Raw genomic sequence first — 13,505 nt, 5'->3', positions numbered from 1 at the left:
GCCACCCATTCGCCCGCAGCCTTTTCCCCGATCGTCCTGGCATCGTCCAATCAACAACCCCAGCACACCTGTTTCAAAGTCGGGCGCAGTCAGGCCAGGCCGGTTCTATATTTGACTTGGCTGGTCGTTCATTCTTCCCGTTCATGTGGCCAGTCACACTAGGCATCCTACCGTGTCCTCTTGCGAACCCGGCCATGCTATACGTCCAATCTGCCCGCGGATTTGACTTTCCATACATCACATGTGGCTATGACGGATCCCTTTCGATTCAATGAGGCTGACGGTTTCTGATCCACCCCGAAATAAGCCTACGCACCCATGTTTTCTTCCAGGTGTTCGTTCCGTTCTAACGCTTTTTTTTATTTCTATCGCCATCGCATGGCCGTTGGAGTTTGAATAAATACAAGGATGCCGTAATCAGCCCCATGGAGATGCTGTCTACTTTCGCATCGTTTGTGAAAGGCGCAGCGCTCTTCCACCCGGGTTCGCTTTCAGATCGCGTCTGGATCTTCTTGATTCGACCTATTATAGCTTGGCATTTGGTCGCCAGCAGAACCAAGACCGCTATCTCATAAGCCACGGGGAGAGCCACCGTCGAACTACGTTGACAGTGACGGAAAGACTCGAATCATCAGGATCGCCCTTGTAGATCCTAGTACTTTCCGAGGTTTCACAAGGTATTGGAGCCGTGGAACGATTCATTGTTTCTTAGACATCCTATCAAGTCTTGTCCCATGAGTTCAAACGTGAAATGGTGGACAATTCTGGTGGAATGTTCCCGGAGAACCCCGGATCATGACGACTTGCATAAGACTATGTTGGGTGAGAAAGGTCTAGGCTGAGCCATCTCGGTGTGACTATGCCAGGGAGCTAACAGTTGAGCCAATGACCAGTGGGTAGCCCTTTCTGGCAGCAGGATCTATTATTGGATGCACAGATCACAGCATTTTAAAAGTTGCCAACATATTAGCGACCAGTTAAGTTTCTCACTATATCCTAGGAACTTTCGACATCAATAGTACCAACGCATGGCAAATAAAGTTCCGAACCCACTTTACTAATATGACTGATTCCCACAAAAGCTACATATTGCTGATGACTTTCCACGGCTATCAGATTCATCCCTTGCACGCCTCTTGCTCTGGGAAATCTGCCAAATTTTACCTCGTACTGTTAATTGGCCATCAGATATGCCGCATCGCCCTTAGACATGTCGTTTGACTGAGCCAGGGCTCAACGTCACATTCTCAGCTTTCCACAACTTAAACCGCGAAGAAAATATATCCACTATGACTCCATTGCCATGGCTCAAATCCAGATTGTTTGATGTACACAGGCCCCCTCCATAGGGCTGCCATGCTGCTGATGAATAATTCGGAGCAGGTTACTCGGCCAATTATAGTAATAAACGCTATCACTAGCCGGGAGACTGACACGCTAATATAGTTATGCTTAGAATAATTGAACCCAGAGGAATGAGAACTATCGGTTATACATAAGCACCACCCTCTAGGTCTGATAACCGATAACGCTCGAAGATGAATGTTGCAGCGAGACCCGAGTCTAATGTCTATATTGCCCGATAGATGTGACCTATCCGAGGAGGCTTAAATAAACGATCCAAAGCATGCGCCGTGCGTGAGTCCATTATGGTCAAAAGAGCATGCTATCGCCGAACAAGTCCTGGGGAGATGGTAACCAACTAACATAACCAAGCTACCACCACCCAGAAACCTTAAGCTCAGCTCCGCCATGCGAACCATGAACCATTGCGGAAAAGGAGCTTTGACAATCCGCTGCCAATAGTTGCTGCCCGGCTCCGAAGCATTGCCGATCCGGAACAGGAACGACAGCAGGCCGTCTTTGACCGACATCTTCGCTCTCCTTTTCTTTGTTTACCTTCCCCTCCTTTCATTGGTCCGTGGTACCCAACACCAGACAAAGAGATGATTGCGTCCTAAAGTTTTGATACGGTTCTGGACTGGCAGTGGACCCACTAGATACTTGGATGGTCTACGCTTAAATCAAACCATGGTAGCAGTACGAATGCCATACTCTGCAAACACCCTGGTTTTAATCGACCAAGTTCTAGGTAATAGTAGTAGTAGATAAGTGCTAGAGTTATCTCGAGTACTGGTTGCGCTGCGCTAAGAGACGGTGGAAGCCAGCCCGGGGTTAGCGTGACTGGCGGGTGATAACTCCGCCCCGCATCTCATGGCTTCGCCTCGCCGGTGGGCCTCTCCATCCTGGCTTGTACTCGGTCCGATTCCAGTTTCCTTGTCCCCTGTCCCCTCCTCGGTCAACGCACTAAACTAAAATGTCTGACTCTACTACCTCTTTCTTTCCGACACCGCTGCTACATCACTGAACCTACGCGAATGCAACTGTTGCACGGAGAACCCCTCTTGCCATGGCTCACCTTGTGGGGAGCGAGCCTACCCGTCCAAAGGGCAGATATTCCAATGGCTCCGTGAAAACCTGCCAGAATTGCGCTAGAGCCAAAATACGGTGCATTCGCCATGACACTACGGGAAGCTGCGATAGGTGAGCCCGTCCAAGAGTGTGCATGTTGGCTAGCTCACCAGTTTCAGATGCGAGCGTCTGGGGAAAGACTGTCATTTCCGGGAGGGCCGAAGCACGAATATTGGGAACAGTCGAGACAGCAAAGACAGGTGAGTTCTGAAGATAGTCCCTTGTTATCTCATCCTCTGACCCTACCTCTTCTGAAGAAGGATCGATGTACTGGAAGCCAAAGTCGATCAGCTTCTGGCGCAGTCAACGACCCCAAATCTGGTGAATACACAACCCCAAATCGCTATGGAGTAACTGGCTGATTATTGGGAAGAGAGGAGGTAGTACAACCGAGGGGAGTCCTGCAAGCTTCACTTCACACTCCAAAGATGTCATTGACAAAGGACTGCTTACCATTGACGCCGCCAACTTGCTGCTGAATGAATTTCGAGCGACTCTCATGCCCCACTGTCCGTTCGTTGTCATCTCGCCACAGCTTTCTGCAGAAGATCTACGGCGAGATAAGCCATTTCTCTTCCTTGCGATTTTAAATGCTGCCCTGTATGACAACATGCCTTTGCAGCGCACGGTCGAGAAAGAGGTAAAGAAGATGATTAGTGACTGCATGATATTTGATGGCCCGGTCTCGTTCGAGATACTGCAAGGACTCTTGGTCCATCTTGCATGGTATGGCCTTGATTGTGTTTTCATACTCATCTGAGCTAACAGATTTAGGTGTCAATATCACTCGAGACCACGCCGGTTCTCCCAATATCTACACCTTGCAATCAGCATCATAACTGACCTGCAGCTTGACCGTGCGCCCGAGTATCGGTTTTGGAGGACTAGAGTCAACTTTGATTCTGAAAGACAGGGGGAGTCAATATCATGGGGTCATGACGAACGACGAGCTGTCATTGGATATTTCTATTTCGCATCAAGGCAAGTCTAGTAGGCTTGCATACGAGGTCTCTCTAACAGCTAGTAGCGTCTCACAGATATTGCACAAGCAATGCTCCTTTTCATACTTGCCGTATTTCGAAGACTGTTGCAGGTTGTTGGCGACTGACGCTGAGTACGCTTCCGATCAGTGTCTTCTCCATGTTGTACAACTCCAGCGGCTTTCAGAGAAGATTACTTCCATCTCGGCTCAGAACATCCTAGCAGCCCACAGTGATGGTCTAGCTATCGAGCGTTCTTTTCACGAGTTGAAATCCGAGCTTGAGCTATATCGAGCTGACCTACCGTGTCGGCTGAACGAGAACCGTATGCTCAGCCGAACAACGATATTAAATCATCCAAGATCACTAACATTGAATGGCAGATATCCTCTTCATGCAATTCTATACTGCCGAGCTATATCTATGCCAAATCACCCTTTTTGATCACAGGCCTAGCGCACAGAAGCTACAATTCGATTCCTCCTTCCAGATCGAAGCTCTACGTATGGGCCTTGCCGCGGCAAAGGCTCTACTTGACCATCATCTGGGTCTACCACTGCGTAACGAAGTGGCGTTCAACAATGCTATGTGGATCCAGATCGGCTTCGCACTGACTCTTGCTTGTAAGCTTGTTGTAGCAGGTTCGGAACCTTCAGCACACCCCCATACAGCCGAACTGTGCCGTGCGCTAGACATATCAAACACATTGAGTCGCTGTATCCTCCGCATTCAGGCGCTGGTCACAACTAGCATGGACGCCACAGGAGACCGAGACGTCTTCTATCACTATGAAAAGCGCCTGAAGCGTGTTCAATGGTGGTTTGAAACCCGGGCACTATCGGGACCTAAAAATGATTCTTTTCAGTTATCTACACAGCCAGCAGACAGAACGGGTCCGCCCTCCGGAGATGGGGTTAGCTATGTCGAGTCTTCACAGCCACTGGACGAGTTGAATGACTATCCCCTGATACCGCGGGAGGCATACGATATTCAGTGGCCTGGATTCTTTCCGGATGCCACGATCGATGATCTATTTGTCGATTGGATGGCACAAGCGACAGTCCATTCGAGCAGCAGCGCTTGCGATAACTTGCCAACATGATGGCTCAGACAACACTGACATTATCTAGGCATACGCAGTCACAAGATGGGCATAATCTCTAATACATACAATCTTAGTACAAGCCGCCAATGCAGTAGAGTATTTACACTGGAACGCTTGCGGTTGAGTCACGACGGGTAGTCGGCGGTGTTGTCTGAACCCCAAAAATAACAGTAGCCATCACAATGAGCGCTATTCCAGCCCCACACCACCCCAGCCAGTTCCCAAAGACCTGCTCAGAGACAGCAACTTCATCGCCGCGAGGAAGCAATCCTTCAAACCGCATGAAGAAGGCATCCTCCGTGCTATCAAAGAGCGTTGGAGGCACTATGGAAATTCCAGGGTTCCCCTTAATGGAACGCAACCACATGGCAAGGACCCGGCTGACAAGCATCGAGCCTGCGCTGATAAAGGCCATGACATATGCCGGCACGAAAGACCACTGGTGATCATGTATACTCAAAGCAACTTTGATAATGAAGGGATGATTTGCTGTGCTAGCAACCAAATCATTGCTGACCCCATACGGCCAGCTTCGCGGCAGCAGGGCTTCTGTGTCACGCAACAACGGATCCATCGGCTGTCGGCAGCCAACATCTGGGTCTAGATAAATGCCCCCGTAATACCAAAGGACAAAGTAACGGAAAGCATCCACCCGTTGCATAGACAGCAGGTGTTCGTTATAAGTCGGCAAAAACCATGCAAAATGCGCCCCGATAAACTGACGAGCCGTGTTGTCGGTCCATATATACTGCTGGTAGGTGGGATTCTGTTCTTGACAGGAGTGGGTTGCATTTTTCCATTCCTCTGGTACATCTGAGGCCAAACCCCTCCACATTCGATGGATGATCTTGGGAATGGCTGTGGCATTCGATGGCTCTAGCACAAGGCCTGAGGGTGGTGGTGCCCATTGCATCTCGGTAGCGGGGACTTGGGATGCTGCCACAGGGCTTGAATCTGCCCAAATGACGTCTGGGGTGAGGGTTTTGGCATGTAGGGCCGACGAGAATTGTAGCAACGAGAGAAGAGAAGAGACGCATATGAACAGCACATAGAAGCCAAAGCAGCAGACAAAAGGGCCTCGACGTGCTTTAGTGACCACGCTCTGGAGCCTTGGAGCCAGCGAGACGACCGGAAGAGACGCCTGGCATCGGGCAGCTTGGTGCTGAATGCAACTGCCGACGTTCTTCAACGCTGTACTTGCAGCCATCTTGTCGAGTAGATGTCGAGGTGATAGAAGCTAGTGGTTGAACGAAGGATGAGAGTAGAAAGAGGGGATCGTGAAAGCGATGTTTACACCATGATATTACAGGAACAAGAAGCCCATCAGTGAATGCTACTGCTGAGCCTCTGTCGGTGTCTTGGCAACTGAGCCTCGCCGTCACTTTCAGACATTGAGGTGATACGGCCCGATAGGGGCTCGAACTTTGTATGGTTTACCTTACCCTAGCATGCACTACCTACTGATACACGTTGCTATCAGGGAGTGCTTGGCATAGAAGCTTGAGGTGGAATCCGAATCCTTGGTGGTTACTGCCTAGAAAAGCAGCCCATTGACAGCACCAACTGACTGCATCTGTCCGTGTCCTGGTCCTGGTCTGGGCTGAGGCTTGCGCAGTTGGTGCGGATTCCATGTCCATGTCCGTGTCATGTCCGTATTTTGTCCGTGTCCGTGTCCTTGTCCGTATCCTGCCCGGATGGCTTGGCGGGCGAGCCAAGTCTCAACGAGGCGGTGCCGGGCTGGAAGCCGATCCCTCCCCGGCTCTCCACCAATCACAATGCTCGGTTCGTTCCGATGCCGCCAAGTCCCGCCGTTTTAGCGGAGGCGTACTGGTATTGTTCCGTACATTGGCGTTACCGTTGGACAGATCCTACGATGACAGCCCTGAAACGTGGTGAACATCAAGGAGGCGCCCTGTCATGTCCTGGGGCTGGGTTGGGGCTGCGTTAGGGTCCGTAGCAAGCTGCCGTGAACGTTGGTTATCGAAGTAACAAAGAATTTCTGAATTTTCCTTGCAAGTACTATTTTGGGTGTTGGATTCACCGCCAGAGCCTGCTCTATATGAGCAAGCGAGCGAACACTGAGGATCTCAACCCATCATTGCTACTCATACCATTCTTGAGAAATACCATTGAGACATTAGCTATACATCCACCATGAGCAACTCGACAGACCCTTCCGACTACTGCACCTTGGACATTTGTCCGCTCAGCGAAGCCTACGTCTACTACATCCCCTCGCTGGCCGGCAATGCCTTCTACCTGGCTGTATTTGTGGCCTTGTTGATGGCCCAGGTGGGACTGGGCATTCGATACCGCACCTGGGGCTATCTTGCTGGCTTATTCGGAGGACTCATGCTCGAGATCATCGGCTATGCAGGACGTGTGCAAATGCACTACAACCCGTTCAGATTCGATCCCTACCTAGAGTACGTATTCCTCTCCCTCGAATGACAGGAAACTAACCAGTTTAGATATCTGGTCTGCCTCACCATCGGCCCTGCATTCTTCAGCGCATCGATCTACATCTGCCTTGGCCGAATCGTGGTCATCTACGGCGAAAAGATCTCCCGCCTTCGGCCACGGACTTATACGCTCGTCTTCGTATTGTGTGATTTGGTCTCACTCATCCTCCAAGCCGCGGGGGGCGCCATCACCTCCATAGCCGATGCCGACCAAGCCGATCTTGCCCAATCCGGCGTTAACATTATGATTGCGGGTCTAGCAACCCAGGTAGCATCACTGGTACTCTTCATGGGTCTCTGTCTCGACTACGCGTGGCAGGTGCGCAAGAACCCACGCGATCTCAACCCGGATGTGCGGATGCGAGACCTGCGCAACAGCTTCACCTGGAAGGCATTTCTGGGTGGTGAGTCCCTTTCCTCTCCTCATATCAAAATTGGTTGCTGAATATGCATAGGTCTGGTTTTAGCAACCCTCACCATCTTCATCCGGTCCGTGTTCCGGGTCGCCGAGCTGAAGGGCGGATTCCACAGCGCGCTAGCCAACGACGAAGTCGACTTTATGATCCTCGAGGGCGCCATGATCGTCATTGCTATCATTACCTTGACGGTGCTGCATCCGGGCGTGTGTTTCGACGGACTATGGGATCAGACTAAGTGGAAATTCCGGGGTGACAACGATATGGAATTGATGTATGCGGGCCAGGAGGGCAAGGCGCATCGGGTTGAGTCGCCGATGAGTTGATGAGTTGATGAGTTGACGAGTTGACGGAATGATGGGTTTTTTGGGCTGCTGTATTTTTGACTTTGTTCTATCCGCCTTGTGTTTTCTGATGGCTTTCTCGTTTGTAATTTGGCCTTTGCTTTTTCTGTGATTTAGTTTCTGATAGATTTTCATTACACGAAGTACTTGTTTAGCTACTATTTCTGGCATGGCTGTGTAATTGGGCTCCGACCTGTGTGAATTACATAGTAGATGGCATGGTTACATCTGATAAGATGATTATTCTCCGTGGTTATTCTCCGAGTTTTAGTTTTAGATTTAGATTACCGTGAGGGTTCAGAGTGAGACGGGTAAGCGGCCCCAAGATGCATGCACGTCAATCACAGCCTCGTCCGACTTCCACCTTGTCTAACTCTGTCCCAGAAAATAATTTTCGTGAATGTAGAAAGGCACGTAGCACACACAGTTCTTAACCCGAATAAAAAGTCAACTCAACTCAACTAAACCTCAATCAAAACAATCTATCCTCTATCCTCTATCCCTAACCCCAGTTCCTAAAACAAAATACCCCGGAAAACAATCTATCCCAACCCAAACAACCCATCAAAAAAACAAAAAGACCAATAACTAACTAGAAAACCCCCCTCCCTCCCCACCCCAACTTCCACCACCCGATCCCCATCCCCATCCCCACCACGACCGGCCCCCCACCTTAACCACCATCAACCCCACACTCCTCCACCACCTCCTCTTCCTCCCCTCCAAAAACTGCTCCGTATTATTCACGCACGGAAACGGCATCTCAGGCACCGGCCTTCCCAAGAACTCGCACAACGGCTCCCACCCTTCCGCAGGATTGAACTCCAGCAAACGGTCTTCGGGCACAAGTTCCTTGATGCGTGCGTAGTGATCTAGATATGCTTGGCGCTCACCATTCGGGGCGATGAGGTGGCGGAGACTGTGTGTGAATTTGTGGTATTGCCACCAGGGGTTTATTACTTTCTGTATCATTCATTGAGGATCTTGTTAGTTGTTTGTTTGTTTTCGAGGGAAAAAGGTAGATAGGGTATAGGTGCATACAGTGTCCCACCGCGCCACCCAATCAAACGACTTCCACTGTACAGCCTTATCCACTGACTTGTGCATAGAACCAAGCCACTTGTCCACGTCTCGGGTGCTTAGAATCACCTTGGCCTCGGGATACGCTCTTATGAGGTCTTCGGCGACGAGAGTACCGGGGATGTTGCACGAGACGTTGAATCCGGAGAAGAGCTTATCGTAGTCGGGTCGGGTGTACACGGGAACGGTGTGCAGGTATCGGGCTGAGAGGGCTTCGGTCCATAGGGGGTAGAGGTGAGTGAGGGTGTCCATCATGCGGCCGTGGAAGGGCTTGTAGGAGAGGATTTCGAAGGCGAGGCGGATTGCTAGGGGGAGGTGGGGGGTTAGTGAGGGTTAACTGTATGGAGGAACTGGGATGGGAATGGGGATGGGGGGAATACAGATGGTGCCGGTTCGGGGCATTCCCAGGATGAGAACTTCCATCTTGGGGGGTTGCGAGGGGGGTGGGACGGCGTCGATGAGGCGGGACATTTTGAGTTGGGGTTGATTCTGGTGTTTGGGTTATTGAGGGGATGGGTTGAGTGAAGGGATGAATACTGGATAGGTTGTTGGTGTTGTTGTTGTTGTTGTTGTTGTTGTTGTCTGAAAGGTACTTTATATCCTTCTCATACTTCCGCCCCATCGACATGACTATACGATCTAGTTGATTCACGCTGTGGAAGCCTTAACGGCCCCAGAAAATCTTCGAATCAGCCTTTGGTTCTAGGTATGAGGTAGTTGATGACAGGAGGCGGCTTAGCCCTGTGCATCGCCATGTGCAAGTATCACGAACCATTCCAGGCGGAATCGCCCCCAGATGTCAGGCACCCGACCCCGTATCACACCATCATCTAAACTCGACTGCATCCAACGCTCTCATTATACTCTTGAAACTGCTGTTTTGGGGCCAGTCTTGAAACTGGGGCTATGTTGTACTACGATGGCTGAGGATATGGCCAGGTATACGAGATTCACGAGGTAGTATAAATGCGCCGTCAACACCGCCATGCTCTCACCATCACCATCTCCATCAACCATCTTCTCTATTCTTATCTTCCAAGCCTCAATTCAACCGAACCCACCTAAGCTCAATTCAATCTCATCATGACCATCTCCACCTTCACCACCGGCACGGTCGAAATGTTCGACGGCACCACGGACGGCCGCGAAGCATACCTCGACCCTTCAACCGGCGCCACCAACCTGAAGCCCAAGAAAGTCCACCACATCCAAATCCACGACATCCGGGCCCAGAATCCCGCTCCTCAGCTCCTTCACAATGGCTACGAAGCCCTCAGCCACCCCACCTCCCTCACCGAAGCGGAGTTCATGACCTACCGCACCCCCGAAGGCAAACGACTGATCAAAGACCGCTACTGGCCCGAACTCCAAGCCCTCATCGAGCAAAAGACCGGCGCCAGCAAAGTCATCCCCTGGCACTTCAGTCTCCGTAACCAAACGCTCGGCTACCATCCCGACGAAATCTTCTTCATGAAGACCGGCATCTCGCAGCCCGCTTCCACCCTACACATCGACAACGACCACACCACGGCCCTGGGCCACCTGCAGCGCGAACTGGGCAATGAAGAGGCCCAGAATCTCATCGCCACTCACAAGCGCTGGGCCATCATCAATGTCTGGCGGCCCGTGGGCACCCCCGTCCAGCGATGGCCGCTGCTGGTGGTCGATCACGCCAACATCCCCGATTGGAACTTTGCTGACAATGTCGCCCGGGTGTATCGCAACAATGACCCTAAGTACTACAAGGCTCATGATAACTTCCTTAAGCCGCATCCGGATTACGTCTATCGATATGTGAGTGAGCTTTGTCCCGATGAGGTCCTGGTGTTTCGGGATTATGATTCGCGCGAGGATCGGGTGCGTGGTACCCCTCATGGTGGCTTCCAGGATGATAATACTCCTGAGGATGCGCCGGCGCGGCGATCGATTGAGGTGCGGCTGTTTGTGTTTTTTGATGAGTAGTGTAAGGTGGGTGTGGGTGTGGTTGTGATTTTTGGATATTAGAAATTGTTTGATTAGTTACTTAGTTGGTTAGTGGGTTTGTTTGTTTGAGATCAATAGAATGTGTGACTTTGTTATGTTCTTGATTCCTTTCTTATCAAACATCATCGCATAGACCTAAGTACAATAGGCACAAGCTGAAGGATCCCAATCCCGGAGACAAAGTGAAAGATGAATCTGCCCGTCAGAACAGCGATCAATCAAGTACTTACTTGGTACTTACCCAAGCCACTATCAAAGCCTAAACCTAAACGTAAGATCCCCCCCCCACCTCTTCAGTTTCTTTCAATGATGATAGTAGTTGCCTAACATGCTAGCCTGCCTAAAGTAAAGGCAGAGGCAGCCCCTCAACACATGGCTGGCATTGAATCTCTATCCAATGAAATTCCGGTCTTTGCTATTGTATCCTCGCTTAATCATTATTATTGTGGTCGTGGCGTGTTCAAACAGCCATCTACAAATAGCATTAACCGCCATCCTGCAACCGCGCCCTAGAACCTCGAATACAATGAACAACAGGCCTGTCTAGCAGGATTTGCATACCATGCTGCCGACTCATGCCGCTAAACCTCCACGGGAGCTCCTTAGTCTAGCCCTGTCACTTGTTGCGTAATCACGTAGCGTTTCTTCCTGTCCCAAGCCAGAAGAAGAGATCGCTTACCATTATACGCGCGCTGAAGTTGCTTGCAGGAGGCATACTAGACCCCAGGCTTGCTACGTCTACCAAAATTAGTTATGCTGGCTATAATTGCTCCATATAGACTGACTCGCACCCTCAAACACTCCTCTGGTGGCCGAGCGGAGAACCTAGATGGCTTCATTGCCCATTTTTAGCTAGTTCTGGAATAGCGAATGGATTCAATGTTCTTCCGTTGGTCGCGCTTAGCGACCTGAGATTGCCTGCGCTTCTTGGTTGCTAGTGATCTCGGTTAAAGACTCTGCGATTCCTGATCATCCGGTCCTAGGGATTTTCTCAACCAGAGAAGCCATAAGAGCTAGCGAAGGCCCTTCGGGCTTTTTTATCAGGATGGGTATGGCTACGTAAATGTTCCTATCTCCATGGAAGGCGCTGAAGCGACACCGGCTAGGCTACTACCAGACCTGTCTGTGTAGTAATTAGACAGTCGGCTATGCAGAAGACTGATTATTCAGTTATCACTATATAAAAGCATTTTTCAAGGCACTTATCAAAGCATCTCACGCAAGCCCTTACATAGCTTTCGGGGCCCTATATATGGATGTACGGAGAGCTGTATGTAGACTCTCATTCGGGGCTTCATGCAACGCCTCAAATACAAATAGAAAGGCTCAGGCATAACACTAGGTGCTCAAGTGGTGAATATTGTGCTAGTAATATAAAGTAGGCCTTTCCCAACAGCGTAGGCGGAGTATACAGAAAGTGTGGTTGTAGCGGACGCCAGCGTGGTAGTAGCCTTGCTCTATTCGGTCACAAAAAAAAAAACATCATGTACCTCAAGTTTCCATGCGTAGGTAATGATAGTTAACTTTGATATCACGAAAAGAGTGATGAAGCAACTATATACTTACTTGTAGGAAATATTTCGGTGACCTACGGGTCAGATGGCTCAAGTGGCAACAGGGAGCGCCACATAAAGGACATTAAACTGAAGATTCCCTTTAGTTTTTTTTTTGAATGACGCGCGTTCGAATCCCGCTGACGCCAAATCATCATGAACATACCTCGGCATTAATGACGATCTTTACTGCCAGCCCACTCAGCCACCCTTTCCCACCCTCTTTCCCGCCAGAAAGCATCAACATAAGAAACACAACGAAGTTGGGGGGGCCGCTCACTCGAACCAAGCCCGTTAACCATAAGCATCATTGGCAACAAACAAACCTTGGGGGTTTATTCTCCGACTGACCCCTGATATCAGATTTGTGCTACCTGTAGAGTTCCTGCCTATCACTGCACGGAAAATACTCTGGTGGCCTCGCATCGTGTATTGGGTTGGTTGCCTGACGGGAGACGTGTGTCACTGGGGAACTGGGGTGGTTGGGTGGCTTATACGTCGTACATGTCACCAACTTACCTGGTTATACCTATCGTCCGGATTGAGAATTAGTCGGATCAGCCTCGTCGTGTGTTGAATTTGACTGGTTTGGTTACATAGGCAGATATGTACCGAGTAAGTGTTAGTAGTAGTGACAGGATACGAACGTAACTATGGCTTACTTACCTAGCTGCTAGTTGTAAGATGGGAAGATAGGATATCCTCATGGTAAGCCAAGACCCGACCTCTCGCCTGTTCCCCCGCAGTTGAACTAGTGTAATGTGGGCTGAGCCACCTCACCCGACGTGACAATCATCCACTAAGACTGACCCAACCTCCATCAGAAAGGGTTATGATTGGTTCGATTGTATTGTTCTGACTAATTATACGTACCTTAGGTTTTCCTTTTCTGCCCCGCAAATAAGCAAAGTAAAGTTAATAAGTGGCGTAATAATACTCCGGATTCTGATAGTAGGTACATAGATAAGCGGTTTGGGGGCTGAAGGATGGAGAAGGAATGGTTAGGGTGAGTTTAATTTGACGCTAAAGGTATGGATGGGTTGGTTTGCTTGGAGGTGATATACTACGTAGTGATAGTTAGGGCTTGGATATGATGGAAGCAAAATGGTT

The 13,505-nt window shown here is 50.0% G+C and overlaps 5 protein-coding genes across 5 annotated transcripts; 3 read left to right on the top strand and 2 right to left on the bottom strand.

The window, feature by feature from the left end:
- Positions 1 to 2,271: 2,271 nt before the first annotated feature.
- BO94DRAFT_531461 (Zn(II)2Cys6 transcription factor) lies at positions 2,272 to 5,037 on the top strand. Its single transcript, XM_025610902.1, has 7 exons — positions 2,272 to 2,544; positions 2,592 to 2,672; positions 2,730 to 2,793; positions 2,846 to 3,198; positions 3,247 to 3,453; positions 3,500 to 3,777; positions 3,836 to 5,037. Exons 1-7 carry the CDS (start codon positions 2,411 to 2,413, stop codon positions 4,552 to 4,554), a joined length of 1,836 nt encoding a protein of 611 aa, XP_025471250.1. The 5' UTR covers positions 2,272 to 2,410; the 3' UTR covers positions 4,555 to 5,037.
- BO94DRAFT_572094 (glycosyltransferase family 32 protein) lies at positions 4,658 to 5,764 on the bottom strand (the record flags this gene model as incomplete). The annotated part of the gene is made up of 1 exon (XM_025614904.1): positions 4,658 to 5,764. The coding sequence occupies one exon, from the start codon at positions 5,762 to 5,764 to the stop codon at positions 4,658 to 4,660; it is 1,107 nt and encodes a 368-aa protein (XP_025471249.1).
- A 918-nt stretch (positions 5,765 to 6,682) lies between these two features.
- BO94DRAFT_620978 (RTA1 domain-containing protein) lies at positions 6,683 to 7,887 on the top strand. Its single transcript, XM_025616966.1, has 3 exons — positions 6,683 to 6,983; positions 7,029 to 7,423; positions 7,475 to 7,887. The coding sequence occupies exons 1-3, from the start codon at positions 6,712 to 6,714 to the stop codon at positions 7,759 to 7,761; spliced, it is 954 nt and encodes a 317-aa protein (XP_025471248.1). The 5' UTR covers positions 6,683 to 6,711; the 3' UTR covers positions 7,762 to 7,887.
- A 189-nt stretch (positions 7,888 to 8,076) lies between these two features.
- Positions 8,077 to 9,581, bottom strand: BO94DRAFT_609828 (sulfotransferase family protein; the record flags this gene model as incomplete). Its single annotated transcript, XM_025616587.1, has 4 exons — positions 9,240 to 9,581; positions 8,821 to 9,164; positions 8,452 to 8,742; positions 8,077 to 8,148 (listed from the first exon to the last, which is right to left on the bottom strand). Exons 1-4 carry the CDS (start codon positions 9,328 to 9,330, stop codon positions 8,077 to 8,079), a joined length of 798 nt encoding a protein of 265 aa, XP_025471247.1. The 5' UTR covers positions 9,331 to 9,581.
- A 586-nt stretch (positions 9,582 to 10,167) lies between these two features.
- On the top strand, positions 10,168 to 10,821 carry BO94DRAFT_457302 (uncharacterized protein; the record flags this gene model as incomplete). Its single annotated transcript, XM_025607738.1, has 1 exon — positions 10,168 to 10,821. The coding sequence occupies one exon, from the start codon at positions 10,168 to 10,170 to the stop codon at positions 10,819 to 10,821; it is 654 nt and encodes a 217-aa protein (XP_025471246.1).
- Positions 10,822 to 13,505: the final 2,684 nt, after the last annotated feature.

Source organism: Aspergillus sclerotioniger (genome assembly GCF_003184525.1).
Source record: "Aspergillus sclerotioniger CBS 115572 chromosome Unknown BO94scaffold_4, whole genome shotgun sequence".
Classification (NCBI taxonomy): Eukaryota; Fungi; Ascomycota; class Eurotiomycetes; order Eurotiales; family Aspergillaceae; genus Aspergillus; species Aspergillus sclerotioniger.
Note: the sequence above shows the minus strand (reverse complement) of the source record. Positions and strands in the feature narration are given on the sequence as shown.